General features: G+C 44.2%; 1 protein-coding gene across 3 annotated transcripts in view; it reads right to left on the reverse strand.

The window, feature by feature from the left end:
- Positions 1 to 992: 992 nt before the first annotated feature.
- Positions 993 to 20,137, reverse strand: part of DGKA (diacylglycerol kinase alpha) — a 311,491-nt gene continuing 292,346 nt past the window's right edge. For all 3 annotated transcript variants that reach the window (XM_075336996.1, XM_075336997.1, XM_075336995.1), the window contains 5 exons: positions 17,234 to 17,324; positions 12,166 to 12,358; positions 10,284 to 10,404; positions 8,454 to 8,514; positions 993 to 1,817 (listed from right to left, as the gene is read on the reverse strand). In XM_075336996.1, coding sequence (XP_075193111.1) covers positions 1,740 to 1,817; positions 8,454 to 8,514; positions 10,284 to 10,404; positions 12,166 to 12,358; positions 17,234 to 17,324 — 544 coding nt within the window. In that variant the 3' untranslated portion in view covers positions 993 to 1,739. The remainder of the gene's footprint in view (positions 1,818 to 8,453; positions 8,515 to 10,283; positions 10,405 to 12,165; positions 12,359 to 17,233; positions 17,325 to 20,137) is intronic.

Genomic DNA, 20,137 nt, shown 5'->3' on the forward strand with positions numbered 1-20,137 from the left:
ATACCTCTACCTCTCCACACCTGCACACACGTCTCCACACCTGCGCACAGCTCTTCACAGCTGCATGCACCTCTCCACAGCTGCGCATAACTCTCCACACACCTCTTCACTCCTGCGCACAGCTCACCACACCTGCACACACCTCCCAACACCTGCGCATACCTCTCCACACCTGCGCACACCTCTCCACACCTGCGCACACCTCTCCACACCTGCGCACACCTCTCCACACCTGCGCACACCTCTCTACAGCTGCGCATACCTTTCCACACACCTCTCCACTCCTGCACACAGCTCACCACACTTGCGCACACCTCTCCACACCTGCAAACACCTCTGCACACCTGCGCATACCTCTACCTCTCCACACCTGCACACACGTCTCCACACCTGCGCACAGCTCTTCACAGCTGCATGCACCTCTCCACAGCTGCGCATAACTCTCCACACACCTCTTCACTCCTGCGCACAGCTCACCACGCCTGCACACACCTCCCAACACCTGCGCACACCTCTCCACACCTGCACACACCTCTACCTCTCCACACAGCTCTCCACACCTGTATACACCTCTCCACAGCTGCGCATACCTCTCCACACACCTCTCCACACCTGCGCACACCTCTCCACACCTGCGCACACCTCTCCACACCTGCGCACACCTCTCCACACCTGCGCACACCTCTCCACACCTGCGCACACCTCTCCACACCTGCGCACACCTCTCCACACCTGCGCACACCTCTCCACACCTGCGCACACCTCTCCACACCTGCGCACACCTCTCCACACCTGCGCACACCTCTCCACACCTGCGCACACCTCTCCACACCTGCGCACACCTCTCCACACCTGCGCACACCTGCGCACAGCTCTCACTATTAAGGTCTAGTGGCACTAGTGAAAACATTGAAACATTTACTTACATCCTGAAAATCCAAGTTTGACTGTAGTATAAGGCAAAAAAATTACAGTGTAACTACGAGTCATCATAATTTGTTGGATTGTTTTATTTCCTACTGCTTACATTATTCTCTAACTGAAATTTGGCAACGTATATATTCATTCTCAAAATAAGCATTATAAGTTAAAAAATATAAATAAAAACAGTGCAATGTGATCTGTTGTCCCAAGTCTGTGGTTCGTACCCATTTCAGCTGCAATAAAATATAGGAAGTGGTCACAGTCTCCATATCCTGCTGCTGTATACTACATATGTTGGAAAGTTCATATATGATATGTTATTTCCTACGCATAATGTCTAAAGCTTTTCTGTATTCTACAAAATATCAGATATTGTAAACATACATACAATATATATATATATATATATAGATTTTTATCCTGGAATAAGGCAGTGGAAAATATATTCTTATCCTAAAATTGGTACTATAGGGTTATCAGTACTATAGAATAGCTTTATAAGGGTAAGCTAAATGGAAAGAGGAACATGCTCAATGGCTAGCTAGAGATGGCTAATCTATGTCTATCTTGTGTTGTCATACAATAGATGGTTGTCCTATGAAAGAGGAAGTTTAAGTCTGTGATGTCCTGATTGTAGTCTTTGACTGCTCAGCTGGTATATAAGATGATCAGAAGCATTGGTGATGGCGAGAAGGCCAACCCTAAAATGTGGCTATAACAAAAAGACTCTGAGGGAAAAAGTTAAGTTTATGGTTCATGGATACTTGGTTCCTACAGTAGATCAATAGATATCAGATGTTTGAAATGCTTATTTGCTACTTAGAAAAAAAACTTGAGGAACGTGGTGGAGGGGCCAACAGCATTGGTGCCTGGTTCTTGTGTGTGATCTTAATCTGAAAGAGAAGATGTAATCAATTAGAGCATAAAGGAATTGAACAAACAAATCCATATAGAACAATTGGCAGGGGGCTCTGTTCACATCAGCGCCATGGATTTCTGTATTCAGACTCCAATTATTTAAAAGGGGGTCAGTCATTCTGACGGCAATAAAATCACTGCATTCTGCACTATTCTTGCCAAAAGTGATGGAACCACTGACGAAGATTCTTAATGCCAATGTGAACAAAGCCAATTTTACATAAAAACAGAAACATTACTTATAGGCATCTAAAGGTTAAAAGGAAACCTGTCATCAGGTTTTCCCAATATAAAGTACATCCATAACCTTTAGGTATCTTTTAAAGCATTCCATTAAGCTGTATACAAGTCCACAATCTGCTCTGCATAGCACAAAACACCTTTAACTATACTCTCATGAAGCGCGGTCTGGTCTTCAAAGCCTCCTCTCTTGTCGCAATAAACCAGTCTTCTGTTTGCTTCATGTGGATGACGTGTCCTACGTCATCCATACAATGTCCCACAATCGCACTTCTGTGCAAGCGTATTTTGCTTTGCTGAGGGCAGAGTAAGGTACTGCAATGCACCAGCTTTACTTACTGTTAAGCGGTACACCTATGTACCACGAGTGCAGTGCGATTTTTCTCTCGCCCCATTCACTTGAATGGGTGCGAGAGAAAGAGTCTCAGCTTACAATCGCAGCATGCTGCGATTGTTTTCTTGGTCTGATTAGGGCTGAGAAAATAATGTCTTGTGTGCTGACACACAGGCTAGAATTGGTCCGAGGGGAATGCGATGTTTTATCGCACTCCACTTTCACTGTTTTTCTCGCCGTGTGGCTTAGGCCTTATAGACAATCTTTGGCTTCTCCCCGCGCATGTGCCCTAGAGTACAGAGCTCCTGTGTAGGAGCGCGATTGAGGGACAATGTGTGGATGATGTAGGACACGTCATTTACATGAAGCAGGGCAAGAAGACGCAATTGTGACGAGAGGAGGCACCAAAGCAAGACCAACGATACCCATCGGGCCTCACTACATGGAAGAGGAGATTATAAAAGTCTTTTTGTATTGAGCAGAGGGGATTGGGGACTTATATACAGCTTACCAGAATACTGTAAAATGGGCCTTAAAGGTGGTGGCCATACATTATATTTTGGAAACCTGGTGACAGGTTCCCTTTAATCCAAAATAATACCTTTAAGACTTCAGAGGTAGAAAATAACAAGCACAACAATACTCACCCTCCCCAAGTCTAGTGGTGAATTTCCATCCCTGACCCTAGTTTTTGTTTACAGAGTGCAGCAGTGATGTCACGACTACAGCACACATGACCGTTGCGGCCAATCACAAGGCTCAATAGTGTATAGCTTGAGACCACTCAGAACTATAATTGGCCACAGTGCTCGTGGGAAATGGGCAAACAATTACTGCACCAAAGTAAACCAGTTACAACAGGGAGTATCATGGCAGTGGTGCTTGAGAAGTGGGGAATTTATCAGGTGAGTAATCGCTCTTTTGTTATTTTCTGATTTTCCTCCATTTATCCAATTATTTGCTGATCTTGGAAAAGCCCTTTATGTTATGGCACATGCATAAGATAGGCTAGCACTCATTATTAAATGATTACCAAACTGTTAAGACTCATTGAGCAAAAACTGTAGCACTTCTGGCACGTTCTCTGAAATACGCTACATCCAAACTTGTGCTGTGCAGAGGAATACAGCATGGACCAATACATAAAGGTACATCTCAATAAATTAGAATATCATCAAAAAGTAAATTTCAGTAATTAAATCCAAAAAGGGTAACACATATATTATATAAAGTCATTACAGGCAGAGTGATCTATTTCAAGTGTTTTATTTCTGTTAATGTTGATGCTTATGGCTTACAGCCAATGAAAACCCAAAAGTCATCTCAGAAAATTGGAATATTATATAAGACCAACTGAAAAAATTATTTTAAACTCATAAATGTTGTCGCCTACTAAAAAGTCTGTACAGTAAATGCCCTCAATACTTGGTCGGGTCTCCTTTTGCATGAATTACTGTATCAATGCGGTGTGGCATGGAGGCGATCAGCCTGTGCCACTGCTGAGGTGTTATGGAAGCCCAGGTTGTTTGATAGCAGCCTTCAGATTGTCTGCATTGTTGTGTCTGGTGTCTCTCATCTTCCTCTTGACAATACCCCATAGATTCTCTATCTGGGTTTAGGTCAGGCGACTTTGCTGGCCAAACAAGCCCATTGATACTGTGGTTATTAAACCAGCTATTGGCACTTTTGGCAGTGTGGACAGGTGCCAAGTCCTGCTGGAAAATGAAATTTCCATTTCCAAAAAGCTTGTTGGCAGAGGGAAGCATGAAGTGCTCTAAAATTTCCTGGTAGACGGCTGCGCTGACTTTGGTCTTGATAAAACACAGTGGACCTTCACCAGCAGATGACATGGCTCCCCAAACCATCACTGATTGTGGAAACTTCACACTAGACCTCAAGCAGCTTGGATTGGGGCCTCTCCACTCTTCCTTCAGACTCTGAGACCTTGATTTCCAAATGAAATGCAAAATTTACTTTCATCTGAAAACAACACCTTGGACCACTGAGCAATAGTCCAATTATTTTTTTCCTTGGCCCAGGTAAGATGCTTCCGGCGTTGTTTACTGGTCATGAGTGGCTTGACACAAGGAATGCGACAGTTGTAGCCCATGTCCTTGTGCCGCCCCAGCAGCGGATTGAACCGCTCGGATCCGGGGGTAGTGTCCGTTTGTGGCTCGAGGGTCTCCGGACCCGGGGGCTTAGGGGCCACACTCTAAAGTAGAAGGGGGATATTTACAGGGGAGTTATAGTTTGTGACGCCACCCGTGGCGTGCGGTAACTGGGAGTACCGCCGATGCCGTTGGGAGTACCTGGGGTGATGGAATGGAGAAGCATGGTGTCGTTACCCTCCATGGGTAGGGGTATGCCCCGGGACTCTGGAAGATGATACTGGGTACCGTGATGGGGAGATCACTCATGTACTCACTCAGCCAGTAAGCAGATGCTGACAACCGGGTAAACCAAGTCTCTGGGTGCCGCTGCCTCTCAAGGGGAGCTCGTCTGGGTCCCGTCCCCTGCAGTGCTGCCTGATGATCCGTGACCTGCCTCCTGGCACAAAGTTTAGATTCACCGTAGTGGCCCAGTAGTCTGGAATTTGCCAGGCCCCACTCCCCACTGTGGCTAACTGTGGGAGCCTGCTCTCAGGGCTCACGCTTGGGATGTTAGTGGGCTGCTTGTATGGATGGTCCTATGCCCCTCGTTGCGCCAGTGCCCCGATTCTGGAGCTAGTGGGAACAGTCCATGAAGACTCCATTCTCTGCATGTTAATTGCCGGGTTGCCTGAAGATTCTCCCCAACCTAGGGTTCGTGTACCCTGCCGTGCTTTCGGTCCCGGACTGGTGATAGGACCAGGCTGCTGACTGTTCTCTTTAACAAGTCCAGGCACCTTGCCTCAATGCCCTGCGACCGGGGGTCCGACTCCTCTAGGTCCAGACCACCGTCTGCAACCTAGACAGCTGCTCTTGGGAGCCACCGCTCCCTGCCTCCTCCACTTCACAACTCTCCTCTACACTCTCCACTCTACTCACTGACACTCCTCACCTTCCCTTCCTGGCCCCTAGGTGGGCGACCCTATTCCGCTCAAGCTGCCCACTGGTGTGTCTGGTGGGTGTGGTGCAGGGTGGATTTAGGATTTGATTTGCTGTTCAGGGCAGCACCGCAAGATGGGGACCCAGAACCATTAGTGATTTGAATACTGCACTAAGGAGAAAGAGCGTGCAGTACCCTGTGACGACCTGATAGTCTAGGGGCGTCACATCCTGAATACGTCTGTGTGTGTTGGTTCTTAACCCTCCATGACATACAATAGGCCTGACAGGCACATTTCTTTTACTTTCATTTCTCCTTCCTCACCAGATTGTGAGGAAATCCCCTCCCTCCAGGTAGTCTCCTATCTCTAGTAGCTCTGTGAAACCTCATACCACAGTTGGATTGCAGAGCTTCAGGAGGACAGATATAACTGCGCTAATCTCTCAGGCTCATTGTATGTGAACACGTCACACTCAATAAGGTTGGTATTTTATGTTTTTATTCATCACATGCTCTGCAAGTGTAATTTTTCTGGGGAAACTTCAGGATCTAATTCTGATTGAATATGTGTTTAATAGTACTTAAGGTACCTTAACCCCTTAACGACCGTGGGCCGTAAAATTACGTCCTTGCGGTCATAATGCTACTGCCCGCGGTCTGCCGGCAGCATCATGCTGCGATCGGCACACATCTCAGCTGATTTTCACAGCTGAGATGTGTGCCTGCTAGGCACGAGCAGAATCGTTATCTGCTCGTGCCGTTTAACCCCTTATATGGCGCTGTCAATATGTGACAGCGCCATTATAAGCGCGATCACGGTAAACATTTCCTTACCGCCCGATACCGGAAGTCACATGACGCGATCACGTGACTCCCGATAGTTGTCATGGTAGCACAGGGTCATGTGATGACTCCTGTACTACACCTGACTTGCTTTCACTTTCGCTGTGCCAGCGACACAGCAAAAGAGAAAGAGAGCGTATCTGCTGTTTACAGCCTTGTAGCTGTGATCAGCAGATACTGCAGAGCGATCGGAATGCTGATCGCAATAGCCCCCTAGGGGGACTAGTAAAATAAAAAAAAAAAAGTTAAAAATAAAGTTTTAAAAAATTAAAAAAAAACAAAAAAACCTAAAAGTTCAAATCACCCCCCATTCGCCCCATTGAAAATTAAAGGGTTAAAAAAATAAAAAATATACACACATTTGGTATCGCCGCGTTCAGAAACGCCCGATCTATCAAAATATAAAATCAATTAATCTGATCAGTATACGGCGTAGCGGCAAAAAAATTCCAAACGCCAAAACGATGTTTTTTTGTCGCCACAACTTTTGCGCAAAATGCAATAAGAGGCGATCAAAACGTAGCATCTGCGCAAAAATGGTACCGTCAAAAACGTCAGCTCGAGACGCAAAAAATAAGCTGTCATTGAGCCATAGATCCCGAAAAATGAGAACGCTATGGGTCACGGAATATGGCGTAAAACGTGCGCCACTTTTTTCGGACAAACTTCCGATTTTTTTTTAACTCCTTATATAAAAGTAAACCTATACATGTTTGGTGTCTACGAACTCGCACTGACCTGAGGCATCACACCCACACATCAGTTTTACCATATAGTGAACACAGTGAATAAAATATCTCAAAAACCATAGTGCTATCGCACTTTTTTTGCAATTTTTCAACATTTGGAATTTTTTTGCCGTTTTCTAGTACACTATATGGTAAAACTGATGGTTTCATTTAAAAGTACAGCTCATTCCGCAAAAAATGAGCCCTCATATGACCATATTGACTGAAAATTAAAAAAGTTACGTCTCTCAGAAAAAGAGTGGCGAAAAAAAAAAACGGAAAGCGAAAAATCGGCCGGTCGTGAAGGGGTTAAAATTAAGTTTGTTTCCATAAATTTTCTTTGTACAGTTTTTTGACAGAGTCGAACAGGGGACTATTTGGGGGTAGTTTTGAAACGTTTGTATTTCAGAGTTATTAGTTTTATGTTAAGTAAATGGGTTTTTTTGCACCTGATTATGTGTAGTCTCTTTTATTACATCCCTATGAATGTCACCGATCACTTTTAGAGCATTGAAATTGCAAACATTATATATTATAGGTATTTTTATAGCCTGCGCCTGACAGTCACATTGTATGTGAACTCGTTAGAACCGATATTGTATGTGATGGAGGGTTAAAGGACTGACTCCCGCAGCAGTCCTCTCCTTGTGACTCTCTCCAAAATTTTGAAAGGCCTTTTTTAACAATCCTATCAAGGCTATGGTTATCCCGGTTGCTTGTGCACCTTTTTCTACCACACTTTTTCCTTCCACTTGACTTTCCATTAATATGCTTGGATACAGCACTCTGTGAACAGCCAGCTTCTTTAGCTATGATCTTTTGTGGCATACCCTCCTTGTAGAGTGTGTCAATGACTGCCTTGTGGACATCTGTCAAGTCAGCAGTCTTCACCATGCAGTCTACTGAACCAGACTAAGGGACCCTTTTAAACGCTTAGGAAGCCTTTGCAGGTGTTTTGTGGTAATTATTCTAATTTTCTGAGATAATGACTTTTGGGTTTTCATTGGCTGTAAGCCATAATCATCAATAATAACAGAAATAAACACTTGAAATACATCACTCTGTAATGACTCTATATAATATATGCATTTCCCTTTTTGTGTTACTGAAATAAATTAAGTTTTTGATGATATTCTAATTTATTGAGATGCACCTGTATACCTCATTAGGTGTAGTGCAGTGCTTTACTAGAGCTGTAATTATAACCCCACCAACAACTAAATTATGGAATATTTTAGTAATGGAACAATTTCTATAATGCCAAGAAGGCAATTGTGGTTTTCACAATATGTGATCTTCTGAACAACTGATAATAGGCTCCAAATTGCCCAAGACGTCCTCTACACTTCTTAGCACTATTAGCTGAAAACTGTAACTGATAATAGTGAAGTGAAGATTACTGCAAATAATAATTTCCATAAATAAGAAAGAATTCTTACTGTGCATGGTGGCTGCATCCAGGGCTCCCCATCAATCTGCATTGGAAGTGGCTTTGTGGTTCTATAAAAAGTTAAAAAAAATGTTTTAGGTGAAACAGAATACAGGACCCAGAAATCAACCACATTTAGGATATAATTTATGAACCTATTTAAAGGGAATGTGTCACAAGTTTTTGCTATGTAATCCGAGATCAGCAAGATGTAGGAATAGAAATCATAAGTCCAAAAATGTGTCATACAATCATGGTTTTCTCTGCAGATCTAGCAGTTATCTTAAAGGGTTGATCCACTATTCAGCATTAGTGGCCACATCAATGTAAAGCTCATAGAGAAGGCTTTTCTCAAATACCTTGTGTAGTTCAATCTGCCTCTGACCGGCGTTATTGTGGTCCGCTCATCCCCATCACGTGACCTCTGGGCTCCGTGACCTCTGAGATCTGGTGATGTCACATCAACTTCTAGTTGACCCGACATCACCGAGGCAGGCCCCAGTTTACCTGAGTGACTGGGCTGTGGGCAGAATTTCCCCCTCCTCACAGCCCAGCATCTCGCACGCTCGCTCCTTTGTTGCAGAGCGCCGCAAGCAGGAGTGATGCTGGGCTGTGATGAGCAGTGAAACTCCGCCCACAGCCCAGTCACTCAGGGAGACTGGGGCCGACATCACCAGATCTCAGAGGTCACGGAGCCCAGAGGTCAAGTGATGGGGATGAGTGGACTGCAATAGTGCCACTCAGGCAGAATATACTACACAAGATATCTGAGAAAAGCTTTCTTTATGAGCTTTACATCGATGGGCCACTAATACTGAGTAGTGGACCACCTCTTTAATGCTCAGCTCTGTATAACTCCATCAACACCACTGATTGGCAGCTTGTTGTTACAATGTACATTGATAGAAAGATGCTAATCAGTGATGGGGTGGGGTTACACAAATCAGTTGACTAGGAGGCACAAGGAAACTAGTCCTATTGTGACAATCTCCTGATGATAAAACACTGATTTTATTGCAATGAAACATATAGCCTAGTAAGTGAATACGATACATTACTGTGATCAGAGTCTCAGCCACTAAATCATGCTACTCTCAAATTACATAGCAAAAACCTGTTGACAGATTGCTTTTAAAGAAGAAACTTGGCTTTGTTGCCCTATGCACTTTTGATACAGAAAAATGTTCTACATTGCAATATAACATGTTTGATTGCAGGTTCAAGTGCCATAGCAGAACTAAAGTTAATAGGATATTTTTATGTTTCTATAAAATATATTAATCTATTAATTTACAAAATAAAAAAAAATACCAGAAACCAAATAGCTTTTATACCCCACATGCTGGACACATGAAAGAAACAATGTTTGTGTTGAGCGCCTCTTCCCAAAGAAAAGGAGTAAAAGTGCATTTACTTGGAAAGTGGCAACACAAATAATCACCTAATAAGTAGGTCTTATAATTTGCAAGAGCAAAAATACGTAAAAGAAATTCGTATAAATTTACTGCAACTGTAACAGACCACAAAATATATTTATTTATCACAACTGCTTAATAAAAAACAAAAATAAAAAACAAAAAAACAAACAGTGGTGAACTTTCTATTTCTATTTACTTTCATCCCACCTTCAAAGAAATTAATAAAAGTTGTTAAGTAGTTAGCGTCATTTTAGATTTAAGGACTGTTTTTAAGGAAAAAGTGATATGCGTAAAATTACATTAATTTTTGTCATAAATAGAACTATTGAAATCATGGAAAACCCTTTAATACAAATTTACATAAAAACCTACAGTCAAGTTTTAATACAAAAAAGAGGGAGTGTCAAACACAAGAAACTCACCGAATAGTAAGGTCTGAGCATTTGGCCAGTCTTTTTCTTGCAGTCTTCAGTCCTGTATATATTTGGCCCATCTCAATGGCTGATTCCAGTCCCACAACTTCTAGCCTCTTATCACTAAGATCTGTCGTAAAATAATAAATATGCAATAAACGATCTGCTAGGATTATTTATTAGAAGTAGATCAGAATCTCTGATAAGCCTTCCCCAGTTATTGTTACGTGTACCTATACTATCTATACAATTGTAAAGGTCCAGTCACACTAAGCAACTTACCAGCGATCCCAACAACGATAGGGATCGCTGGTAAGTTGCTAGGAGGTTGCTGGTGAGATGTCACACTGCGACGCTCCAGCGATCCCACCAGCAACCTGACCTGGCAGGGATCGCTGGAGCGTCGCTACACGAGTTGCTGGTGAGCTCACCAGCAACCAGTGACCAGCCCCCAGCGCCGCGTGGAAGATGCTGCGCTTGGTAACTAAGGTAAATATTGGGTAACCCACCCGATATTTACCTTGGTTACCAGCGCACGCAGCTACACGTGCAGAGAGCAGCGCACACTGAGCGCTGGCTCCCTGCTCTCCTAGTTACAGCACACATCGGGTTAATTACCCGATGTGTACTGCAGCTACATGTGCACAGAGCAGGGAGCAGCGCACAATGCTTAGCGCTGGCTCCTTGCTCTCCTAGCTACAGCACACATCTGGTTAATTAACCCGATGTGTCCTGCAGCTACATGTGCACAGAGCAGGAGCCGGCACTGACAGTGAGAGCGGCGGAGGCTGGTAACAAAGGTAAATAACGGGTAACCAAGGACAGGGCTTCTTGGTTACCCGATGTTTACTGTGGTTACCAGCCTCCGCAGAAGCCGGCTCCTGCTGCCTGCACATTTAGTTGTTGCTGTCTCGCTGTCACACACAGCGATCTGCGCTTCACAGCGGGACAGCAACAACTAAAAAATGGCCCAGGACATTCAGCAACAACCAACGACCTCACAGCAGGGGCCAGGTTGTTGCTAGATGTCACACACAGCAACATCGCTAGCAACGTCACAAAAGTTGTTCGTTAGCAGCGATGTTGCTAGCGATGTTGCTTAGTGTGACGGGGCCTTTAGGTGCTATAATGAAACTCAGTGATATACTGTAGATAACTGTCTTTGGCAAAGCTAATAGACAGTTATATACCAAAAAATCCAGCTCAGTCAGCATCTTATGTAGATAGGATTTACTGTGTTCCACAGCCTATAACACGTTTCAATTCTAAAGGCCCCATCACACACAACGAGATCGCTAACGAGATCGTTGCTGCGTCACAGCAACAACGATCTCGTTATGTGTTACACCTACCAGCGATCAGGCCCCTGCTGTGAGATTGCTAGTCGTTGCTGAATGGTTGGGACCATTTTCTTCAAAGGCGATGTCCTGCTGGGCAGGCCGCATCGCTGTGCCTGATGCGTACCAACGACCTCCTAACACAGTCCCAATGCCCGCCGAGATCGTTATACAGGTCGCTGATCGTTACTGCGTCATTGGTAAGATCTGACTGTGTGACGTCTCACCAGCGACGTCCCAGCGACTTACCAGCGATCCTTATCAGGTCACATCGTTTTCGGGATCGCTGGTAAGTCACTAAATGTGACGGGGGCTTAATAATCAGCCTTTGCCAGGTTTCTTTGCACGGATGCATTTTTCATCAACTGCTTACAACTGCTGTACCAAGACACAGCCCATCTTTATCTTTCCTCTCCCCACCAACACTTCTACTCGAAGATTTACTCCAACACTTATTTTTTAGACTCAGGTTTGCTCCTCACAAATCTTTATATTTTCTTCTTACTATTACTAAATATTACTATTATTAATGACATGAAGCTCATTAATCTCACCTTGAACACACGACTTTAGGGCCTCTGGATCAATGATAGCCTCAGGCAGATTCTGAGAGGAAGCATTTCGGGGTTCACCCAAAGGTTTCCTTGTCTCTCCCCAAAGATTGGAGCCGCCATGCATGCTGGGAATGTTAATAACAGCAATGCCTTCAAGGGACACCGAACTAAGATCCAACGCGCATCCACAGCACTGTGGCAGATACAAGAACAATTTGCTATCTTATTGGTCATCATGTAATGTATGTTGGTAAAGATAAATATTAACGTTTCATAACAGAACAGAGAAAATGTATTTATCCTTAAAAGTTCACAGTGTACATTATGGACCTCTAGGCCCTCTGTTTGGTAGTACAAGGAGCCTATGTGAGGCGCTATATCCTCTGCTTCTAGGGTAGAATACCTGTATAATATACCAAGTGTTGGTACTATGGGAAGCACATGAGCCCAAAATTAATAACAGGTGGTAATTAGAGATGGGAGCACCTGCAGATGTTCAGGTTCGGAGGGTCTGGCCAGACTTAAAAAGAAGTCTATTTCGGGACTGAACTTGACCCCAAACTTGAGTGTTATAAAACGGTGACAATAAGGGCTAGGGGGCTGCAAAAGAAAGCAAAATGGAGATTAAAGCAGGACAGTTATACTTATCGAGTCTCTGTGTGGCTGTCACACTGCTTCAAGGTCTGCTCAATAACTTTCATGAATATTCACTGCTTCCCCAACCCACCAATCCTGGCACTTACCCAGCTCATCCCGATTGCCCTGGAGCAGTGGCAATCGGGGTAATATAAGAGGTTAATGACAGCTGTAATTTGTCAAAAAATCACATCTGTCATCAAGGCAGAGGTTAGTGATGGGGAAGAGTCTTTGAAACCCCCCCCCCATTACTAATCGTGTAAGTAAAAAGAAAAAAAAAAACAAAACACAGAGAAAAATTCTTTATTTAAAAAAAAAACCAAAAACACAAAAAAATCCCTTTCCCCAATTTATTAACCCCCATTACACCCCCCCTGCAGGTCCGACGTAATCCACAGACACGAGTTCCCATGACGATCCTGGCTCTGCTACATCTTGAGGTCGCAGTACACGGTCAAATTAGAAAACACGACCGATCACTGCAGCTGGCGAGACATACTGACTGAAGCTCAGCTGTGAGAGCAGTGATCTCAGTGAGTTCACCTGAGGTCACAACTGGCAGTTCCCACAGAACTCATTGAACTCAGTGACCTCCCCTCAGGTGAAGTCATTGAACTCAATGGTGGATTACCAGATTAGGTAATCTGTATCTCTTGGGTTCACCTGAGGTGAGGTCACTGAGTTCAATGAGTTCACCACAGGTTGGTTCACCTGGGATCACAGCTGGGGTACTGTGGTAATATCAGCTGTAATCTCAGGTGAACTCACTGATGTCACCACTATGAGCTGCGGCTCCGCCAGTGTGTCCCAACGGCCACAGATAGGTCAAATTTTTTAATGTGACCATGCACTGCAACCTCGAGATGTAACAGAGTCGGGATCGTCATGGGCCTTCATGTGGATTACATCAGACCTGCAGGGATGTTTTGGGGGTTATTAAATTGAAATGAAGGGGTGTTTTTTAAATAAGGGATTTTTCTCTTTGTTTTGTGTTTATTTCTTTTTACTTACATGATTAGTTAGACCCCCTTCCCATTACTAACTTCGAGCTTTTTTGACAAATCACAGCCATCATTAACCCCCTATATTACTCCGATTGCCACCGCACTAGGGCAATTGGTTAAGTGTCAGGATTGGCACATCTAATAGATCAGCCAATTATGCTGCGGGTGCAGGCTGATATTTTTAGGCTGGAGAGGGTCCAGCCTGAGACTACCAGTCCCCAGCTATCTGCTTTATTGTGACTATGTATTTTCTTTAAATTATTTATTTAAATAATTGAAAATAAGAAATTATATTATTTAAAAAAGCAAATATATTAAAATAAGTAAGTAAAAGTTCCACTATATGATACACCAGGAATGTGGGATAAATAGCAGCCAGGTAATAAAGTAATCATATAAACTGTGATATTATTATGAAGTACAAATATATAAAGTGCTCCGCGTTCCTCTACCCCAACGTACGCTTCACCCTTCTTCTGGCCCCCGAAGAGGTGCGAAATGTACATCAGGCTAGAGGGACGTGGATCAAGCTGCCAGCTATTACAAGTAGGCACCATTATTAATTATGTGACTCCTATATCAGTATGATCCTGGGTGACCGAGTATATATGGCTATAAATCAGGAGCACTATTAGACATAATGATTGTACTCTCTTGTCACGTTATATAAACTAGTGTCATAGTTATATAAGCATGGAGCACTTTATCTATTATTATTTATTTATATATGCATGGATTATATAGAGACACATTGTGCTCATTTCATGATATATTGATGCATTTAAATACACTATATGATGAATTGTACTTCATAATAATATCACAGTTTATATGGTTACTTTATTACCTGGCTCCTATTTATCCCACGTCCCTGGTGTATCACATAGTGGATCTTTTACATACTTATTTTAATATATTAATTTTGAATAAAAATAAATATATTTTAAATTGGCATTGTTTTCTCAAGCTTCATTTGTCTGAATACCCATACTCAGCCTATGTTGAGATTTATTCAAACGTTTTTTGCAGCCATCTATAAGCTTCTTCCACTTCTCAACAGTTATTTTCTCTCACTCCTCCCTTGCAGTTTGTTCAAGCTCTTGAATGTTTGCAGGTTTTTTTTTCCAATGGCAGATTTCAGCTCACCCCAAAGATTTTCAATGGGATTGAGGTCAGGACTCATTGCGGTCATTTTAGAACAGTCTATTTTTTCTTTTTCAACCATTCCTGTGTACTTTTGGATGTGTGCTTTGGGTCATTGTCTTGCTGGAGGACCCATGATCTTCAACTCAAACCAAGTTTACTTACACTGAATTGGATATTTGACTCCAAAATGTCTTAATAATTCTCTGATTTCATGATTCCTGTGATACGGTCAAGACCTTCAGAACCAGACACCACAAAGCAACCCCACAGCATTATGGATCCTCCACCATGCTTAACTGTTGGTAGAGTGTTCTTTTCCTTATAAGTTTCATTGCACTGTCTGTAAACAAACTGTTGCTTTGCATTACCATAAAAGTCGGTTTTTGTTTCATCTGTTCACAGAATATGTTCCCTAAAGAATTGTGGTTTGTCAAGGTGCTCTTTCGCAAAAATCAGTTGTTCCTTTTTATGTCTTTCCTAATTTCTTCCTTGGCCTTTGCTCATAAAGCTCTGCTTGGCTTAGTGTACTGCATATGTTACTTGTTGAAACCATGACCCCATGCTGTTCCAGGTTGGCCTTCAGGTCTTTGGATGTTTGACATGATGTTATAGCCACCATTTGCACCAACCTTCGAAGACATCTCTTGTCAATTTTTCTCTTTCCCCCACGTCCAGGGCGTTCTTAACTGTTCCATGTTTGGCAAACTTGTTAACAGTGCACTGTTGAAACTGGGATATCAAGGTCTTTGGAGGTGGCCTTATAAACTTTGGAAGTCTTGGCTTTGCTAATAATAGCAGCACTGATGTCCTCAGACAGCTCCTTTGTCTTCACTATTGTGACAAAGGAACAGGACCTACCATGTGGCTTTTAAAACACTGAAGTCATCATTCATTGGCTAATTCATGTCACATGGGCACCAGCAATTTATCACAGGTGATTTTCATTTGTGATTTACCACAGGTGGGTCAAAATGTTTCCATACTAATGTAATGTAAAGGTGCCAATACCAGTGTCACAGCAAGATTTATTTCCCTCCCATTTTTTTTGTTTTAAATTGTTGTTTATCATTTGCTCTTTTGTATTTAACATGAGTGCTCTATACAAGAAAGCGGTTTCACGTGATTCATTTATTTCAGGAGATAATCCACATTATGTACATAAACTTCATGAGTGGCAATAACAATAAGCAGGACTGTAATTGCAGTGGTCTCTGTATTTTCAAATTAAAGGGAACCTGTCATCAGAAATTTTGCTTTAAACCTAAAAGTTGCCACCTCTGCAGCTCCTGGGCTGCATTCTAGCAAGGTTCCTACACTTTTTGTGGGCCCTTTTAAACCAAATTAAATACTTTATAAACTTGTACCTTTTGCTATGTAAATTTTGTAAATCGTTCATGGGGGCGGGCTCTCTGCTGACCGTTGCTGTTCCTCCAGCAGATTTACGCCGCCCCCCAACGCTGAATTTCATATCTCAGGACGCCACCCCTGGGTGCCCGTGGTCCCGCGCATGCACTGTGCGACTGTAGCGGGACTGTGCACTGTGTGCACGTCTGACCGCTGGTGACGTTTTGTGCAGGCACGAGGTTATGGGCGGCGCTGTGAGTGTCATCAGCAAGTGCCGCCCATAACCTCGTGCCCGCACTTTCCCCTCTTCCTCCAGCGTTCTGCGCAAGCGCATGCTGGCCAGATGACCCGACGTCACCTCTTTCCCATCTTGCCCTGCTGCAGGGTAAGATGGGAAGGAGGTGACGTCGGGTTATTTGGCCGGCGAGCGCTTGCGCAGAACGCTGGAGGCAGTGGGGGAAAACGCGTCCACGAGATTATGGGCAGGCACTTGCGATGCAATTACAGCGCCGCCCATAATCTCGTGCTTGTGACACACGTCACCAGTGATCCTGGCGTGGGCGGCACCTCGGGCGCAGTGGGTGGTGTCCTGATGGATGAAATGGAGCGTGGGGGGACGGCGTCAATGTGCTGGAGGAACAGCAACGGTCAGCAGAGAGCCCGCCCCCATGGACGATTTACAAAATTTACATAGCAAAATGTACAAGTTTATAAAGTATTTAATTTGATTTAAAAGGGGCCACAAAAAGTACAGGAACCTTGCTAGAATGCAGCCGAGGAGTGCAGAGGGGGAAACATTTAGGTTTCAAGCTAAATTTCTGATGACAGGTTCCCTTTAAACAATCATTATTCAATAATTTCTACAAGAAACAATTTATACCAAAGCTAAATAAACCTGAAATAATGCAGACATCATGCTCGCTGACACAAAAACTAACCTCAATTGTCACATATTCCTTCAATTTTTTACATGTAGAGAATACCGTTTCTGATGTAGCAAACTCAAAGTACCAGAGTTTATTCTTCATCCTATAAACAACACATCACACAATTAGGTAATTCAACAATTTATAGAAAACCCTATAGAGTATATTGCCATGATAGTACCACAGCAGAGAAGCCTTGAACTTCAGCAACTTATCATGAAGGGTCAATGTTATATGTAATATCATATTTTTCAGACTGTAAGACGCTTTTCCCCCCAAAATTTGGGAGGAAAGTAGGTGGTGCATCTTTTATTCTGGATGTTCCTTGCTTGTTGTGGTGGGGGGGAGGGGCGGCAGACCGGGTGACAGGAGGCAGGAGCAGGGTTACTACTGCCGAAAGTTGATGCCAAAAGGTGGGCGGGATTATGGGCATGGGGACAGTGAATATTAAATTTCATTAATAGCAGACACACGTGATCGCCCCAGCCGCCAGCTTCCTGAAGCGACTGGGGCAATCACATGTGTCTGCTGTTAAAGAAAATGAACATTCACTGCTCCCCATCACCATAGTGAATACTTATTTAGGATTATCCGGCAGCTGACATCGGAGTGTGACTGGGGGTGCATGGTAGTGATGTCATACACACTGAAGTCAGTTGCTGATATCAGAAGAGGACCAGGGGAGCAGAGGGAAGAGGAGTAGAAGCTGATTTTTTTTAATGTGCGGCATAACAAAAGGCATATACAACAGGATGGGCCCATGATAGATACCAGGAGGAGGCCAAGGATGGTCATATATAATATATATTTATTTATTTTTTCCCATATTATTGACATTAATTTCTTACTATTTCAAACCATAGATGTCCATACATTTAGTGATGTGTAATAATGCAAAATGACACAGGGAAAAAGTATTGAGCATGTGTTTATGGAAGGGCTGTAGTTATACGGAAAATAAATTACACACAGGAGGACTCAATTTACTAATGAGGTGACTGGAGGCAATTGGTAACTCAGGGTTTTATTTAGGGGTATCAGACTACAGGGGGCTGAATACAAATGCAAGTCATAATTTTCAGATTTATATTTTATAAAGATTTAGAAAACCATGTATCATTTCCTTTAAACTTCACAAATACTTGCTACTTTGTGTTGGTATATCACATAAAATCTCAATAAAATGCAGTTAAGATTATGGTATAATGTGATAAAATGTGAAAAAGTTCACAGGGTATGAATACATTTTCAAGGCACTGCATAATATACACCTCTGGTAAAAATTAAGAGATCACTGCACAGTTTTATAAAAATCAGCTTCTCTATATGTCTGACAGCAATTACATTTCAGTGTCAGTTGAATTCCAACCAGAGTACACCTCATTCTACTGCATGTGCTTCTGATGAGGTGATCACCTGAACCGAATCTTATTTATCAAGGGAAAGTATAAAAAACACTGCTGTGGTCTTCACAATCCTCTTGCAATAGGACAACCTGGATGGCAAAAGGTTACATTACTTACCGATAATGGGATTTTCCTGAGTCCACGACAGCACCCACGAGAGAGGGATCCGCCCCCTTCAGGACAGGAAACCTACAGATAAAAAAGGGGCAGTCCCCCTCCCTCATCAGTTGGTTGCAGAGAACCGGGAGAGGAACCGCCAATGAATGAATACACAAAATAGCCAGACCCCAGGACACCAAATGGTGAAAAACAAACAAGAAAGGGCAGGGGTGTAAAGGGTGCTGTCGTAGACTCAGGAAAATCCCATTACCGGTAAGTAATGTAACCTTTTCCTTTCGTCACGACAGCACCCATGAGAGACTTAGAGAGAATACACTCAGAGGGAGGGAAAAAACCGCGCGAAGGGCCAAGCCTCCAACGGAAGACAGCGGAAGAACAAAGGCTAGCCGGCAGAGCCCGGAAAGGCGGACTGAGAGGATCAGGACACAGCCGTACAATACCATCGAAGGAGACACAGGCCACATCCATCCAAAGAGGAGGCAACCGCCCAGGAGAAGGATCCGACACCGAGGAGGCCAGGGAAACCCGCTGCACCACAGACGATAGGGGAACAGCATCCCACAGCCATCGAGACAAGGGACGTCACGCCACGCGAGGACCACAGCCGGAATCCTGAAAGACAAAGAACAAAAAACAAAGACCAACCCCGCCGCCTAGGGGCCAACCTAGCGACACAGACGAGGACAGAGCCCCCCCCACGATCAGGCAGCGAAACGAAGAAATTGAGAAGACACCCCGCGCGGGAAGAAAAACCCCGAAGACACCCCGCGCGGCAGAAGAACAACCGGAACCGGAACCCCCCAAGGCAGGAAGGACCAACGGACAGGGCCGGACAGGCGTGAACACGCCCCGCAGAAGCAAGGGCGACCAAGAGACAGCACCGTAACGGACGAGGAGGAGAAGAGACGCAGAGGCGAAGCAGGAAGCCCAAGGCGCCAGGCCAGGCGGAAGGCCAGGGAGGCGCAAGGCGGCAGCGGCGCAAGGCAGGAGCGCCGCAAGAAGCAAGCACAAAAGCGCAAGGCCCAGAGACGCAGGATGAGAACACAAGCCCACACGACCAGGAGGCACAGAGGCCAAGAGGTACAGAGGCACAGAGGCACAGATGCCAAGAGGCACAGAGGCCAAGAGGCCCCGAGGCCCAGAGGCCCAGACCCCAAGAGGCACAGAGGCCCCGAGACCAAGAGGCACAGAGACCAAGAGGCACAGCGTCCAAGAGGCACAGCGTCCAAGAGGCACAGAGCCCAAGAGGCACAGAGACCAAGAGGCACAGAGACCAAGAGGCACAGAGACCAAGAGGCCCAGAGGCCAAGGGGCCCAGAGGCCAAGCGGCACAGAAGCCAAGCGGCACAGAGGCCAAGCGGCACAGAAGCCAAGCGGCACAGAGGCCAAG

Source organism: Anomaloglossus baeobatrachus, chromosome 2 (genome assembly GCF_048569485.1).
Source record: "Anomaloglossus baeobatrachus isolate aAnoBae1 chromosome 2, aAnoBae1.hap1, whole genome shotgun sequence".
NCBI lineage: Eukaryota > Metazoa > Chordata > Amphibia > Anura > Aromobatidae > Anomaloglossus > Anomaloglossus baeobatrachus.